General features: G+C 39.1%; 1 protein-coding gene across 2 annotated transcripts in view; it reads left to right on the plus strand.

Moving 5' to 3' along the window:
- TEX11 (testis expressed 11) overlaps positions 1-17,164 on the plus strand; it is a 292,212-nt gene that overhangs the window by 199,387 nt on the left and 75,661 nt on the right. The window contains exons 23-24 of one of the 2 annotated variants that reach the window (XM_032847753.1): positions 2,922-2,992; positions 4,427-4,543. In XM_032847753.1, coding sequence (XP_032703644.1) covers positions 2,922-2,992; positions 4,427-4,543 — 188 coding nt within the window. The remainder of the gene's footprint in view (positions 1-2,921; positions 2,993-4,426; positions 4,544-17,164) is intronic. The other variant, XM_032847754.1, reaches the window with a different exon arrangement.

A 17,164-nucleotide genomic window follows, 5' to 3' on the forward strand; every position in this document is an offset into this window, starting at 1 on the left:
TTTAGAAATTTTTTCTTTATCACCACATTTTGCAAATTTAATTACAATGTGTCTTGGTATTGGTCTGCATTTATTGATCTTAATGGGAGTTCTCTGTGTCTCCTGGATTTATATGTCTGTTTTTTCCCTCAGATTAGGGAGGGTCTCAATTATGATTTCCTTGAATAAACCTTCTGTTTCCTTTTCCCTCTCTTCTTCTTTTGGGACTCTTGTGATATGAATGATATTACGTTTGATGGAATCACTGAGTTCCCTAAGTCTGTTCTCGTGATCCATAACTACCCTTTCTGTCTTTTGTGCAGCTTTATTATTTTCTATTATTCTATCTTCTTTATACTTATTTGTTCCTTTGCTTCTTCCATCCTTGTCATCATTACATCCAGTTGGTTTTGAATCTTAATTACTGCATTTTTCATGTCTAATTGTTTTTTTAACTCTTTTATCTCTGCAATAAGGGTCTTCCTGAAGTCTTCCATGCTCTTTTCAAGCCCAGTGTGTATCCTTATGATTGTTGCTTTAAATTCTGCATCAGGCATATGACTTATATCTGTCTCGATTATATCTCTAGCCATGACCTTTTCTTGTTCTTTCTTTTTTTTTTTTTTTCTTGTTCCTTCTTTTGAGATGAATCTCTCCATCTTGGCATTTTGTCTATGTCTCTGCCTTCTTCTGTGTGCCTGTTATGGTTCCTGCTCCTGAGAGTAACGTCTGTATGAAAAAGAGGTCACATAGTGCTCATGGCCTGGGCACTAAGGGAGTGTCTCTTGTATGTGCTGTGTGCACTCGGTTGCTGTGGTTTGACTGCTTTATTCCTCAGGTCATTTGTCTGCAGCGGGCAGTGTTTGGACCTTAGCCAGAGTGTAGGGAGTATTTTTTTGTTTGTATGTTTTTTAAAGATTATTTATTTGACAGAGATCACAAGTAGGCAGAGAGGCAGGCAGAGAGAGAGAAGGAAGCAGGCTCCTTGCTGAGCAGAGAACCCGATGTGGGCCTTGATCCTAGGACCCTGAGATCATGACTTGAGCCGAAGGCAGAGGCTTTTACCCACTGAGCCACCCAGGTACCCCATGTAGGGAGTTTTAATTAGGCAGGCTCTGGTCTGCTTGTTAATGAGACCCGATGCTACTTCTACTAGAACTGAAGAAGCCTTGCAAAACTTTTTGGTCAGTGGTTGAGGTTCATGCAGAGGTTTCTGCTGGCCTTCCAGGGAAGGGGCCTGCTGCACTGGGACTGAGGCACACTTGCCAGAGTAGGGCAGTATCAACAGAGCACAGTGGGGCCAAGACTTGGTATTAGCGGGTTAGGAAGCCAGTGTTGATGCTGTTCTGTTTCCTGAAGTTCGTTTATGCCAAGGAGCATGGGAGGGGAAAAGCACCAGCCAGCTCCATTTTTCCTGGAGTGTGGTTTCCATGCTTGCCGTTCTGAGGGAATCACTCCCAGAAGAGCGAATAATTTCCTCTTGTATATACCAGGCATTTTTCAGATTGCTCTTTTCACACTGTCTCCAGGTTGATTGCCTGCCTGAAGCAGTGCAGTGCACTTTGGGCTCTATCCTAGCCAAGTGTGCTGACCAGTGAAACTCCAAACTTTAGCAACCTGGGTAGCAGGGACCTGCTCTTGTCTTCTGGGGAGAGTCTTGCTCTGTTAGGGGTGATGCAGGTTTGACCCCGAAGGGCAGCTGCCCCAGAGTGCAAGGGTGTGGGATTTGGAGCAGAGCAGGCTAAACAACCAGCATCCTGGTTAGCCGCCCTCAGCATGTATCTCTGCCTATGCTGGGGAGGGGGTGGGGAGGAAATGGCACCTGCTGGCTCGCTTTTTTGTCCCTGGAGAGGCAACTCCTAGAATGACACCTCTCACAGATGTGCTCCAAGAAGAGTGCACAGTCTCTCCCCATGTGCCAGAGACAATCTTCACATTGCCTTGTCTGCCCCCAGGATTACTTGCCTGCCTTCTTTCCAGGAGTGCAGCAGTGCCCTTATGGCTCTATCCCAGCCATGCCCACGGACCTCTAAAAATCCAGTCTTTGAGCCCCACTGGTGGCAAAAACTCACAAAAATCAGCCCCTCTCATTTTCCTAGCCAGTGGCTTTGGGGAAGTGTTCACCTTGTGCATATCCTTGTGTGCTCCACTGTCTCTTGCCTTTCTCCACAACCAGGGCTCCCTCCCCTCCACAGCACCCATGACCCATTTCTCCTTAAAACCACATCTCTGCACGTCCTGTTTTCCTCAGTGTGGACTCTTCTCTCCCTCTGGTTGTGCAGTTTGTTCTGCCAGTGCTCGGGTTGATTTCTTAGGTATTCAGAATCATTTGATTAGTTATTTAACTGTGTTCAAGGGATGAGGCAAGCTGCTATCTTAGCTCCCCACCTCTTTCTTGAATTTTAACATACTTTTATGAATTCCAGTGGTGAGCTCCTTGGTGATCCTTATTTTTTAGAGGGATCAATTCCAACTAAGAATGTATTGTATGAGGGGCGCTTGGGTGGCTCAGTGGGTTAAGGCCTCTGCTTTCGGCTCAGGTCATGGTCCCAGGGTCCTGGGATCGAGCCCTGCATTGGGCTCTCTACTTGGCAGGGAGCCTGCTTCCCTCTCTCTCTCTCTTTCTGCCTGCCTCTCTGCCTACTTGTGATCCTTGTCAAATAAATAAAATCTTTTAAAAAAAATGATGTATTTTATGTTCCCAGTTTTTATTAAAAAAAATCAGCATTACCTCCATTAGTTATTGGCAAGATTCAAAGATTGGAAGTTATAAAAGTCTCTAAATTTACATGAAAAAATTTCTCTAAAAATCTAAAGTTAGCTTTTTTAACCCAAGAAACCCCTCATAAGTATATTAATATTAAAAAATGCAGGTAGTAAAGATTATAGTGGTACAGTTTAAACAGATTTTCATAATCTTATCATTTCATATTAACTTTCAGCTTGGAACTTGGCTGTGCAATGTGGCAAAGACCCAGTGGCAATGAGAGAATTTTTCATCCTCTCTTATAAGGTAAGTCTCTTCTAGTATCTCACGAATGGACCACAACAAAGATAGACCACTGTGGCTATTTTCAAGGGCAAAATATAAAGTGGCATGGACTTTTAATCTAGAAATTTTTAAAATACATGTCTAAACAGTAATGACCTAAGGAGCATTTGTTCCTTATAGGATACAATGTGCAGATATGAAGCAGTTCTCCACATAGCAAAATACTATAAACAACCATCAGAGAGATTAAAGTTTTACCATAAGAGACTTATTTCTTTGCTTTTGAAGGAATTCAGTCTCCCAGAGTCCTATATTAAAATATAACTCTCTTTAGGAAAGGAATACTCTTAAGTTGTCAACCAATAAAACATTAGGAAGGTTTATAAATCTGTAGGAGTATATAATAGGTATCTGGGGAAATGAGGAGGTAAAAATAATACTAAGAATCTTGGGCCTACTTTATAATTTTTCCTAGAGCAGGTTCTCTGTGTAAGGATTTGTAAGCTTACTTTGCAATTATAAGCATTTTTAAATAGTCATTAGTCTCTAAGGTCAAGACTAAATGCCAGAAAGTAAGCAATATTGATGAGAAAATAAAAGGAGAGGGGCTAAGAATGTCTCTCTTACACATTCAGGAGTGTATCATCTGATATGTTGAGATAGATTAAATGTTAAGAGTTTTAGAACTAGAAAGAACTATAGAGATAATCTAGCATAACTCCCTCATTTTATGTATTAGTAACCTGAGACTTAGAGAGATAAGGTGTTTTGAAATGCTGTTAATTCAGTGACAGTGATGATTATGATCACTAAACGTTTTGGGAGATTAAGAAATAGTCTTTGAAAGTTCAGGTATAATTGCCATTTAAATTAGGTGAAATGAATTAGTTTTAGTTTGAACATTTGTGATAGCACTAGTAGGGTTCTATGTAAGAATCCCAGTGGCCTAGAGGTTTATTGTAGTTAAAGCTGGGAGTTTTTCCTAAAGTTAGAGGACAAGGTTTAATGATGAGGTTATGCCTAATAATGCTTGTCAAGATTTGACATTGTGTCTTTCAACCATGACAATATATGTGCTAATTTCAGCTCTGTTCAATACAAAGGGGAAATCTATTTGCCAGGGGAAAAATCACTTAGAAATTACAACATAAAGCAAGAAATAAATCACTAGATAGAAATACAGGGCCAAACGACAGTACCTATCACTGGGAAGATAGGAAAATTGCAAAGAAATGAAGCTTTTTATCTCCAGAAATGTTCTTAAAAACAATGGAAAGTAATATAAAATTAAAACTGTAAATCAGTGTTACAGTCTATATCATTTTTAAGGTGAGATGTGTTTTTCCAGCTGAATTTTTTCATTCAGACAGGATGTTGCTGATTTTCATTCTGATTGTTTCTCTTCACCTGGCAGAATTCACAGTATTCATTGATGTTCTGGTTATTTCTTATCAGCTGTCCCAGTTTTGTCCTTCTGATCAAGTAATTCTGATTGCACAGAAAACATGTTTACTTATGGCAGCTGCAGTTGATCTAGAGCAAGGGAGAAAAGCTTCAACAGCTTTTGAACAGGTAATGTGCTACCTTCAAAGAAAACACAAGAAAGAGTTTAGTGTGCTATTTGGTGTGTTTGCCTTCCCTGATGCAGTTCTTTCTGATTCTCTTTAAAGAACCCTTTCATCCTTTCCAGGAGCATCTTGATTTCAAAGGTTTGTAATGGTTCATTCCTTCCTAAGAAAAGGTCACATTTGGCTTAGCCTCTTCTTTTAAAAAGAATGAGTATCTCTTCTTTTAAAATGCCTCTTCCCATGGACCACTCTTTCCAAATCTGTTTTTAGATATTCTTCATCATCTCCCTGCAATCATATGTGGCCCATAAGAAAGAGGTTTCTCTATTTTTGTTGCTTTTTACACATTCTCTAAGGAAGAATTTTTCTATCTCCACAGCTTCAGTAGCCAGCTCATTATTTACTTGGATTGTTTTTCTTTACTCTAATTGCATTTGCTTTCTTTGACCCACATCCTTAAATATTTTATCAGTAATTCAGTTTTAACAACAAAAAGACAGAATTCCTACCTTTGCCTCAATTCCACTCTTAGCTTTGTAAACCTTACCCCTTTAAGAAAATGCCAACATCGACATCTAAGAAAATTGTCTCCAAGTTGGACCACTAGCATTTTTGGTATGATTTTAAGATCTGGTTCTTTCTGCTTTTTCTCTCTTACCTAGACAAAGAAAACTTCCCAATTTCCCATACTTGCCAGCTTTTCTTTCCAAATGGTATAAAATCCTTCTTGCTGTTTATTTCCTTCCTTCCGTTAATTGCTTCTTTCATATGATTCTTCAGATCTGGAACAAACTGTCACCAGATCTCTGCCAACATATTTCCCTTCCTTTCTGTTCCCTGTTGACTTCAACTCAAAAAACATTTGAGTATTAATTATTCTGCTAGGTAGTGGAGATAAAGAAGACAAAATCCTTAACCTTGAGAAGTAAAGGGACCTCTTTTTAGAAACCTTTCCATTTTAAAAGAATGTGAGAAAAGAATCTTATGTGCCCCAGAGCAAAACCAAAAACAATCATTTTGCTTCTTAAAAAGCATGGGTAAATGCAATTTTATTCTCAATAAGGACTTATGCTTTACTTAAAAAGAGTAATAACTTCCTAATTTTAGCATAATGCTTTTAACCTTTTAAAAGTTTTTCTCGGGGGACGCCTGGGTGGCTCAGTTGGTTGGACGACTGCCTTCGGCTCAGGTCATGATCCCGGAGTCCCGGGATCGAGTCCCGCATTGGGCTCCCAGCTCCACGGGGAGTCTGCTTCTCTCTCTGACCTTCTCCTCGCTCATGCTCTCTCTCACTGTATCTCTCTCAAATAAAATAAAATCTTTAAAAAAAAAAAAAGTTTTTCTCGGTCACTCAGAGTCCGTTGAGCCATGCGACTCTTGATTTCAGCTCAAATCAGGATCTCAGGGTTGTGAGATTGAGCTCTGCCCCACACTGGGCTCAGTGCTCGGCAGGCAGTCTGCTTGAGATTCTCTCTACTGCTTCTCCCTGTCCCTCTGCTCCTCCCTCCATTCGCACACTACATTCTCTCTGGAAAATAAAGAAATCTTTTTTAAAAAAGTTTTTCCCTTAAATTGGTGGTCCTGACTTTGTTAAATTTTGTATCTTAATGAATAGAGATCAAATTGATGTGAGGGAAATTTCACAAACTCTTAAGTACAGTCCTTAATTGTTTTGTTTCCAACAACTGTTTTTTTTTGTGTTCTTTCTCTTGCAAATGTTAATGGTTTCTAAGAACTCTAACCTAGTAACCCTTCTATAATCTTCTTTGCTTTTGAAAGAATATCTGTTTAGGTAATGGAAGATGAATTTCTGCCTTTTACCATCTGAGTCTGGTCCCTGTAAATTAGACGGTGGTGTTCTGCTTGTCTAATGAAGACTTGTTGAATTCTGTTCTATTTATCTGCTCCTTGTTCTCTAAATGCTCATAAATTTGAGTATTTCCAAATAAGTAGATGATGAAGGAATGTAGATGGAATGTATAGTTTTATCAACATTGTCTTTACTCTCCTGAGTATGAGCTTGGGGGAAGTGAGGGATGCTTTAAAAAAAATACAGCAGTTGTGGGGCGCCTGGGTGGCTCAGTGGATTAAAGCCTTTGCCTTCGGCTCAGGTCATGATCTCAGGGTCCTGGGATTGAGCCCCGCATCAGGCTTTCTGCTGAGCAGGGATACTGCTTCCTCCCCTCTCTCTGCCTGTTTCTCTGCCTACTTGTGATCTCCACCTCTTAAATAAATAAATAAAATCTTAAAAAAAAATACAGCAGTTGTAATATACCATTTTGTGTGTGTGTATGTGTGTGTGTGTGTATGTACACACCACATCTTCTTATCCACTTATCTATCAGTGGACAGTTGGGTTGCTTCTGTATCTTGGCTATTATAAAACAATGCTGCAGTAAGCATAAGGATGCATATATCTTTTTGAATTAGTGTTTTTGTTTTCCTTGGTAAATACCCAGTAGTAGCATTACGGGTCATATAGTATTTCTTTACTTAATCTTTTTTTCAACTCTTTACATGTGTGAACAGGCTTATTTATTTCAGGTGAAAATGAAATCTGTACTTAAGTTCAAACCAAAAAGTGAGAACATATTAACTAATGCATGACATATAAGAATCTTACACTGATATGCTTTCAATTTTCCCTTTCCCTTCCATCTTTTGTTATTGTTATTGTACATTTTACTTTTATGTATGTTATAAACTCTCAATATATTGTTCTTAGTTTTGATTAGGCTGTAAATTTACTTTTAGAGCTGTTAAATAGAAGTTAAATGTTCTTTAAATTTATGTACATTTTAAGGGCTGCCTTGAATCATTTCTTTGTTGAGATCCAGATCATTGTTTGATACCCTGTTCCTTTTGCCTCAGGAACTTTAACAGTTTTTGTATTGTCGATCTATTGAATTTCCCCATCTTTTTCTGAAAAAGCATTTTTCCTTTATTTTTCATAGTTTTGCTGTGTGTAGAATTTAGAGCCATCAGTTATTTTTAATTTTAGCACTTTAAAGATGTCACTCCACTGTTGTTGGGCTTGCACAATTGCTGAGGAGTCTGTTAGCCTCATCTTTGTTCTATATACAGATATCTTATGTTTTCCCATTGACTGTCTATAAGATTTTCTCTTTTATCGTTGTTTTGTAGCAGTTCGAATATAGTATATCTAGGTTAAAATTGAAAAAAAAAATCCTTGCCATTCTTTGAGCATTTTTGCAACTATGGTTTGATGTCTTTAATTTTGAAAAATTCTTGACCACTGTCCCTTCAGATGTTTTTTCTGTCCTGTTTATCTCTTTTCCTCCTAGGATTCAAATTACATATATAGTAGACTATATGATATTGTCCCACAGGTCTGGTATGTTGTATTGTTTCTTTTTTTCTCATTTTTCTCAGTGTAAATATCAAATATTAATATGTAAATATTAAACAACATAGTACTGCACAAGCAAGGTGCCAAATAAGAAATCAAACAGCAGGGGCGCCTGGGTGGCTCAGTGGGTTAATGCCTCTTGTCTTCGGCTCGGGTCATGATCCCGGGGTCCTGGGATCAAGCCCCACATCGGGCTCTGCTCAGCAGGGAGCCTGCTTCCCCCCGCCCCGTCTCTGTCTGCCTCTCTGTCTACTTGTGACCTCTCTCTCTCTATCAAGAAATAAAAAAAAACAGAAATCAAACAGCAAATCAAAATATGTCTCAGAACGAATACATAAAAAAGAGGAATGCCTGGGTGACTCAGTCATTGGGCATCTGCCTTCAGCTCTGGTCATGTTAAGCCTCGCATCGGGCTCCCTGTTCCGCAGAAAGCCTGCTTCTCCCTCTCCTATTCTCCCCGCTTGTGTTCCCTCTCTCATTGTATCTCTCTCTGTCAAATAAATAAGTAATCTTTTTAATAAATAAATAGATAAGAAAACACAGTATTCCAGAAACTATGGGATACAGCAAAAGTGGATTTTAGAGAGAAATTTATGCTAAAATTGCTTGTATTAAGAAAAATGTTTCAATAACCAACGTTATACCACAAGGAACTAGAAAAAGAAGAAACTTAGCTAAAGTTTAGTAGAGGAAGGAAATAACAAACAAAAATCAGAAATTAATAAAATAGAGATCAGAATAAATAATAACATAACATTGAAAATAATGACCAGGTTTTCCAAAATAAAATAAAATAAAATTGGCAATGCTTTAACTACATTAACTTAGAAGAAAGACAAGACCCAAAAACCAAAGTGAGAAATGGATAACAATATAACAGATAACCACAGAAATACGTAGGGTGATAACAGATAACTATAAACAATGCTGTCCTAACAAATCAGAAATCTTCTTAGACCAGTAACAAGAAGTGAATGTTGAATTAGGAACAAAAAATCTGACAACACAGAAAAGCCCAAGACTACATGGTTTCCTTGGTGAATTCTGCCAAACATTAAAAATATAATTAGTAACAATCTTTATCAAAATCTTACAAATTATGGAATAGAGGGAACACATTCAGAATCATTCTGTGAAGCCAGTATTACCTTGATACCAATGGAGATACAAGAAAAAAAAGTCCAGTCTGTACAATATGAGTATTACTACTCTGGCTTTCTTTTTTTTTTTTTAATTTAATTTAATTTAAAATTTTTTTCAGTGTTCCAAGATTTCATTGTTTATGCACCATACCCAGTGCTCCATGCAATACGTGCCCTCCTTAATACCCTCTACCAGGCTCACACCACCCCCGACCCCCCCAAAAAACCCTCAATTTGTTTCTCAGAGTCCACAGTCTCTCATGGTTTGTCTCCCCCTCCAATTTCCCCCAGCTCACTTCTCTTCTCCATCTCCCAATGTCTTCCCAGTTATTCCTTATGCTCCATTTGCATGATAAATGGTTCTCCATCCCCTCACTTTCAATCTGCAGGTGTCTTTAGGTCTAAAATGAGTCTCTTATTGGCAACATATAAATGGGTCTTGTTTTTAATCCATTCAGGCTCCCTGTGTCTTTTGATTGGAACATTTAGTCCATTCACGTTCAAAGTAATTCTAGAGAAATATCTATTTAGTGCTATTTTATAATTTGTTTTATCATTGTTCCTGGAGATTTTCTCTGATCCTTTCTTTTCATTTTCACTTGTAGTCTCTCCTTTGCACTGAAAGAGTCCCTACTTTAATATTTCTTGCTGGGCTAATTTAGTGGTCACAGACTACTTTAGTTTTTGTTTGTCTGGGAAACTCTTGCTCTCCTTCTATTCTGAATGATAGCCTTGCTGGATAGAGGATTCTTGGCTACAGATGTTTTCCATTCTGCATGTTGAATATATCATGCCACTTTCTTCTGGTTTGCCAAGTTTCTGTTGAGAAATCTCTAGCTAGCCTTATGGGTTTCCCTTAAGGGCCTCTTTTTTGTCTTGCTGCTTTTAGGATTTTTTTCTTTATCACTGTCTTTTTCCAGTTTAATTACACTATGTCTTGGTGTTGGTCTGCTTTTGTTGATATTGATGGGAGTCCTCTCTGCCTCCTAGATCTCAATGTCTCTTTCCTTCTCCAGATTAGGGGAGTTTTCTGCTATTATTTCCTGAAATAAATTTTCTGCCCACTTTTCTCTTTCTTCTGGGACTCCTATAATATGAATGTTACTACATTTCATGGAGTCATTGAGTTCCCTAAGTCTATTCTCACGTTGCATAATTCTTCTTTGTGTCTTTTGTTCAGCTTCATTATTTTACATTATTTTATCTTCTAGGTCACTAATTCATTCCTCTGCTTCTTCCAGTTTGTTGTTCATTGTGTCAAGCCTGCTTTTGATCTTATTTATTGTACCCTTCATCTCTGATTCTTTTTTAACTCTTTTATCTTTGTGATAAGGTTCTCAGTGGTGTTTTCTATTCTTTTCTCAAGCCCAGTGGGTATCCTTATGATTATTCTTTAAATTCTCTATCAGGGGGCACCTAGGTGGCTCAGTTAGTTAAGCAACTGACTCTTGATATCCTCTCAAGTCATGATCTCAGGGTCATGAGATTGAGTCTCGTGTTGGGCTCTGCGCTTAGCAGGGAGCTTGCTTGAGATTCTCTCTCCCCCCCCCGCATCTACCCCCACTCTCTCGCTTGTTCTCTTTCTCTGTAAAGTGAATGAATGAATGAATGAATAAATTCTTTATCGGGAACATTACTTATATCTGTTTCACTTAGATCTATGGCCATGGCCTTATCTTGATCCTTCATTTGGATAAATTCCTACATCCAGGAATTTTGTCTGAGTCTCTGCTTTCATCTGTGTTAGAAAAGCCAGTTATGTCTCCTGCTTCTGAACGTAATGTCCTTATGAATAAGAGCTCATGTCATGCCCAGGGCATGGTGCTTCAGAGTGTTTCTGGTGTGTGCCGTGTGCACTCTGCTCTTATGTTTTGCCTGCTGTATCCTTCAGGCCAGTCATCTGCAGAGGTTCTCCTAGCCTGTTGTGGGCAGTGTTTGGTCCCTAGCCTGCATGTGCCAAGTTTTAACTAGGTGTGGTGCAGTTTGCTTGTGAAATAAGACCTGATACCAACTCCATCAAGACAGAGGCCCTGTAGAACTCTCTGGTTGGGAGAGATGGTGTGGGCAGGGATTTGTGCTGGTCTTCTAGGGGAGGGGCTCGCCATGCTGGGACTGAAGTAGGCTTGATTGAGAAGGGTAGTCCCACCAGAGCACAGGGGTTGGGGTTTTGTGTAAGCAAGTTAGGCAGCCAGTATCCGGGCTGAGCTGCTTCCCTCAGGTGGTTCTGTGTTTATGCTGGGAGGGCTGGGGGAGGAAATGGCACCAGTCACCTCTTCCTTTCCAGAGAGGCCTGAAGGAATAATCTCCCACTGTATGCCCTAGACATTCTTCAGATCCCTATTTCCATGCTGTCTTACCCCATGTTGTTTGCCTGCCTTCTTTCCAGGAGCAGCATAGTACCCTCAAGTTCCTATCCTAGCCAAGACTGCTGACCCTTAAAACTCCAGGCTGTAAGCCTCACTGGTTGCAAGAACTCCAGAAATTCAGTTCCTCCAAGCCAGTAGCTTTGGGGAAATGTTCTTCTTGTCCATTCCCTTACATGCTCCTCTCTTTCTATCTCTCCTGTCTCTCTGTCTCAGTCTCTCTTTCTCTCTCTCTTGCCCTTCTCAATGACAGCTCCCTCTCCTCTGAAGTACTTGTAATCTGTTTCTCCCTAAAACTGTGTCTCTACACTTCCTACCTTCTTTGATATGGCCTCTTCTCTCCCTTTAGTTGTAGAATTTGTTCTGTCAGTCTTCAGGTTGATTTCTGGGGTATTTAGGATGATTTGATAGTTACCTAGTTGTGTTCATGGGACGAGATGAACCTCATGTCCTCCAGTCTGCCACCATCTTCCTCTCCCACTTCTTCTAGATTTAATTTTTTGAGCAATAAAAAAGAATGAGATCTGATGATTTGTGACAATATGGATGGACCTAGAGTATTATGCTAAGTGAAGTAAGTCAGATAAAGGAAATATAAACCATATGATCTCAGTTATATGTGGAATCTAAAAAGGAAAAGAAAAAAATGGAAAAAACAAGCAAAGCAAACAGACTCTTAAATACAGAGAACAAACTGGTGATTGTCAGAGAGGAAGTGGATGGGGTGATGGGCAAAATAGGAAAAGTGGATTAGGAGATACAAACCACCACTTATAAAATATATAATTTGTGAACATGAAAAGTACAGCACAGGGAATATAGTCATTAACATTTTAATAACATTATATGGTGACTATACTTATTGTGGTGAGCATTGAGGAATGTGTAGAATTGGCCAATGAATATGTTGTGCAAATGAAACTAATGTAGCATTGTATGTCAGTTATACTTCAATAAAAAAATATACAGCAGGGCGCCTCAGTGGCTCAGTCAGTTAAGCATCTGACTCTTGATTTTGGCTTAGGTCATGATCTCAGGGTTAGGGGATCAAGCCCGATGCCCCTACTCTGCATTCATCGGGGAGTCTGCTTAAGGATTCGCTCCCTCTGCCCCTCCCATTACTCTCTCTCTAAAATAAAAGAACAAATCTCGGGAAAAAATATACAGCCATTATAATTTATCGAGGAACTACATCTCCTTCCTAAAATGGGTTGGATAAACTACTGCTGTCTAGCCAAATCAGGCCGGTGGCCTGTGTTTCTGCAGCCTGAGCACTAGGAACTTTTTTTTTTTACATTCGTGGAAAGTTGTGAATGAAAATATATGTGAAAGATAATAAAAAGATAGTAAAAGAAAATATATGTGGGAATGTATGTGAAAGAAAAATACGTGAAAGATAGTTGTGTGGCTGGAAAAGCCTAAAACATTTACTGTTTGGCCTTTTATACAAACGTATCCTGACCCCTATCCTACATTATTTTTTAACAAACATATTGAGGTATAATTAGCATAGCTTATGATTCACCCAGTAAAGTATACAGTTTAATGGTTTTTAGAATATTCAGATTTGTGCAGCTATCGACACAATATAGTTTTTTTGTTTGTTTGTTTGTTTGAAGATTTCATTTATGTACTTCACAGAGATCACAAGTAGGCAGAGAGGCAGGCAGAGAGAGAGAGAGAGGAGGAAGCAGGCTCCCCGCTGAGCAGAGCCCGATGCGGGGCTCGATCCCAGGATCCTGAGATCATGACCCGAGCCGAAGGCAGAGGCCTTAACCTACTGAGCCACCCAGGCGCCCCCACAATATAGTTTTTAAAACATTTCATCACTCTGAAAAGATATCACTTACCTATTAGCAGTCTCTCCCTGTCCCAACCAGCAGCCCTAGGCATCCACTAATCTATTTTGTATCTTTATAGATTTCCTATTGTGGATATTTCATATAAATACTATCATGTGACTTAGTCTTTTCTGACTAACTCCCTATAGGTTCACCATGTTGTAGTTTGGATCAGTACTCCATTCCCACAATGGCTGAATGATATTCCAGTATATGAATATACCACATTTTGTTTTTCCGTTCATCCACTGATGGATATTGAGTTTTAACAATTTTCAGCTGTTACAAATAATGCTATGGTAAACACTCATATAGAAATTTTGTGTGGATATGTGTTTTATTTTCCCTTGAGTATATACCTAGCAGTGGAATTGCTCAGTTTTATGATAACTCTATGCTTAATCTTGTGAGGAACTACCAGAGTATTTTCCAGAGCAGCAAAACCATTTTACATTCCCACCAGCACTAGGCTAAGGTTCTACTTTCTGCACCTCCTTGCCACAACTTGCTGTTTTATCCTTTGGATTATGGCCATGCTAGTAAAGTATGAAGTGCTATGTCATTGTAGTTTTGATTTGCATTTTTCTAATGACTGATGATATCATGACTAATAACAAAAGATAAAAACATCTTTTCATGTACTTATTTGCCCTTTATATATGTTCTTTGGGAAATGTCTATTTAGGGTTTTTTTTTTGCCCATTTTTAGTAGGGTTGTTTGTCTTATTATTGAGTTCTTATAGTTGCTTTATATTTTGATACTAGACTCTTCTCAGATAACAATTTGCAATTATTCTCTTTCGTGATGTGGGTTGTCTTTTCCCTTTCTTACCAGTACCCTCTGAAGCAAAAACATTTTTAATTTTGATGATAACCCATTTTATTTACTTCGTTGTTGTTCCTTGTGCTTCTGGTGTCAGTGTTTAATACTGTTGCCTAATCAAAGATCATTAAGGCTCCTCCCTATGTTTTCTTCTAACAGCTTTATATTTTTACTTGTTACATTCCATTTTGAGTTAATTTTGGTGTATGGCATGAGATGGGGGGGGTCCAACTTCATTTTTTTTCTTGCGTTTAAATATCCAATTGTCCCGGAACCGTTTGTTGAAGACATTTTCCCCATTGAATTATCTTGTCACCCTTGTTGAAAATCAAGTAACCATAAATGAGGAGGATTATTTCTGTTCCATCGATGTCTGTGTCTATTCTTATGGCACAACCACACTGTTTTAATTATTATTATAGCTTTGTAGTTAAGTTTTATAATAGAAATGTATTAGTCTTTCAATTTTGTCCTTCTTTTTTGGCTATCATGAGTCTTTTGAATTTCCATATTCATGTCGGGATCAAGTATTCAATTTCTTTTTTTTTTTTAAAGATTTTATTTATTTATTTGACACAGAGAGAGATCACAAGTAGGCAGAGAGGCAGGCAGAGAGAGAAGGGGAAGCAGGCTCCCTGCTGAGCAGAGAGCCCCATGTGGGGCTCGATCCCAGGACCCTGAGATCATGACCTGAGCTGAAGGCAGAGGCTTTAACCCACTGAGCCACCCAGATGCCCCAAGTTGTCAATTTCTGCAAAGAAGCCAGCTACGCTTTTGATAGGGATTGCAATGAACCTGTAGATCAGTTTAGACAGTACTGTGAGCTTAACAGTATTAAGTCTTATTACCCATAAATATGGGATGTCTTTCCCATTCAGTAGGTTTTCATTTCTTTCAACAATGTTTTGTAGTTTTCAGAGTATTTTTTCTTTCTTTCTTTTTTGTAGTCAAGTAGATTTTCAATTTCTGAGTCAGTTTCGGTAGTTTATGTTTCTGGAAATGTGTCTATTATAATCTAAGTGATCTTATTTTTTGGCTTACAGTTGGTCATAGTTTTCCCTTAGAATCATCTTTTTTATTTCTGTAAGTTTGATAATTAAGCCCCTCTTTCACTCCTGATTATAGTCATTTGTGTCTTTTCCTTTTATTTTCTTGACCAGTTTATACAACATTTTTTCGATTTTATTTTCTTTTTCAAGAACCAACTTTGATTTCTTTTATTTCCGTATTGTGTTTCTGGTCTCTGTTTCATTAATTCCCACTCTAATCTTTATCATTTTCTTCCTTCTGGCTGCTTAAGTTTTAGTTTGCTTTTCTTCCAGTGTCTTAGAGTAGAAGTTTAGCTTAGTGACTTACTTCTTCTTTTTGTAATAACTTTTATAGCTATAAATTTCCCTCTAAGCACTGTATCTTAAGCTGTTTGAAGCACTATAAATTTGGGGACACATTCAGACCCACAGCATTCCTCCTTTGGCCCCTCAAAATTCATGTCCTTCTCATACAAAATACATTCATTCCATCTCAACAGCTCTAAACGTCTTAATTCATTCTAGCATTGACTCAAAAGTCTAAGTCCATAGTTTCTTCTAAATATCATCTAAACCAGATACGAGGTAAGACTGAAGGTACAATTCATCCTGAGGCAAATTGCTCTCCAGCTATGAACATGTGAAATCAAATAAGTTATATGCTTCCAAAATGCAGTGGAGAGACAGGAATAAGATAGATATACCTGTTCAAAAAGGAGAAATAGGGAAAAAAAAAACAAGTTAATGGGTTCAAAGTAAGTCTGAAACCTAGTAGGCCAAGTAATATTAAACACCAAGGCTTGGGAACAATCCTCCTTGGCTTTGTGTCCCACATTCTGGACCCACTGGGGCTGCAGTTGTGTCCCCAAACCTCTAGGCCCCACCCACATGGTTCTGCCAGGTGTAACCCCATGCTACAGCTCTCATAGATTAAGGTTCAGACTGGAATCCCTCACAGTAGCTGTGCAGCCCTGGGATGGAAAGCTCCACTGGGTGTTGCCCCTAATGGTGGTCTCCTGCTATAGCTTCACCCCACAGCGGTTCTTTGAGCTCCAGAGTTTCCTCTGGCATCTTTTGAAATCTAGGTGGAAGCCTTTATGCTCCCCGCTCTTGCACTCTGCCTACCATGAGGACACCAAGCTGATGACTTCCCAGAGTTTGTGACCTATGCCGTCTGGAGGGGCAGGCATAACAGCCTGCTGCACTTGGAGTAGCTGTGCAACATGGCACCAGAATTTGAGAAGGGGAGTCGGGGGGTTCAGTGGCACTGGGGAGCTGTGTCTCCTCCTTTGAAATCATTCTGCCTCTTAGGCCCTTGTACTCTAGGGCCTGTGTTGGGAGGCCTTTTTTAGGGCCAGCCCCAAGAACTCTGAACTGCCTCAGGTCATTCTTCCATTGCTTTGGACAAGAGTTACTAACTTCTGTTTAGATGGCTGACCAATTTCCCCATTGTCTTGGCATGTGAATAGCTCCTGGCTTCTGTTGAGATGGTTGAACCACAGCATTCTCCTTATCAAATTTCAATCATACCCTTAGTGTTCTGTCTTAAACTAGCTTTCTTATTTCTTTCAATTTGATAGGCTGAAAATTTTCCAAATTTTTAAATTGTGCTTCCTTTTTTAAAAAAAGATTTTATTTATTTATTTGAGAGAGCATGTAAGAGAGTGAGCAGCAGTGGAGGTGGGGGGCAAAGAGAGAGGGAGACCAGAATCCCCACCGAGCAGGGAGCCCAATGTGGAGCTCAGTGCGGGGCTCAATCCCAGGACCTGAGCAGAAGGCAGACACTTAATGGATTGAGCCACCCAGGTGCCCCTATGCTTCCTTTGTGATTAGCGTTTTCACCTTTAAATCATTTCTCTCTTCTTACATTTTACTATAAGCATTCAAGAGAAACCAGGCCACTTTTTCAGCACTTTGCTTAGAAATTTTTTTAGCCAAATGTCCAATTTCACTGTTCAAAAGTATTACCTTCTATGAAACACTAGGACATAAACACAATCCCGCCAAACTTTTTGCTATTTTTTTAGCATGGGTGGCTTTCCTCCAATTTCCATTGTT

The sequence above is a fragment of the Lontra canadensis genome, unplaced genomic scaffold (genome assembly GCF_010015895.1).
Source record: "Lontra canadensis isolate GAN:19392208 unplaced genomic scaffold, GSC_riverotter_1.0 scaffold193, whole genome shotgun sequence".
Taxonomy (NCBI): Eukaryota; Metazoa; Chordata; class Mammalia; order Carnivora; family Mustelidae; genus Lontra; species Lontra canadensis.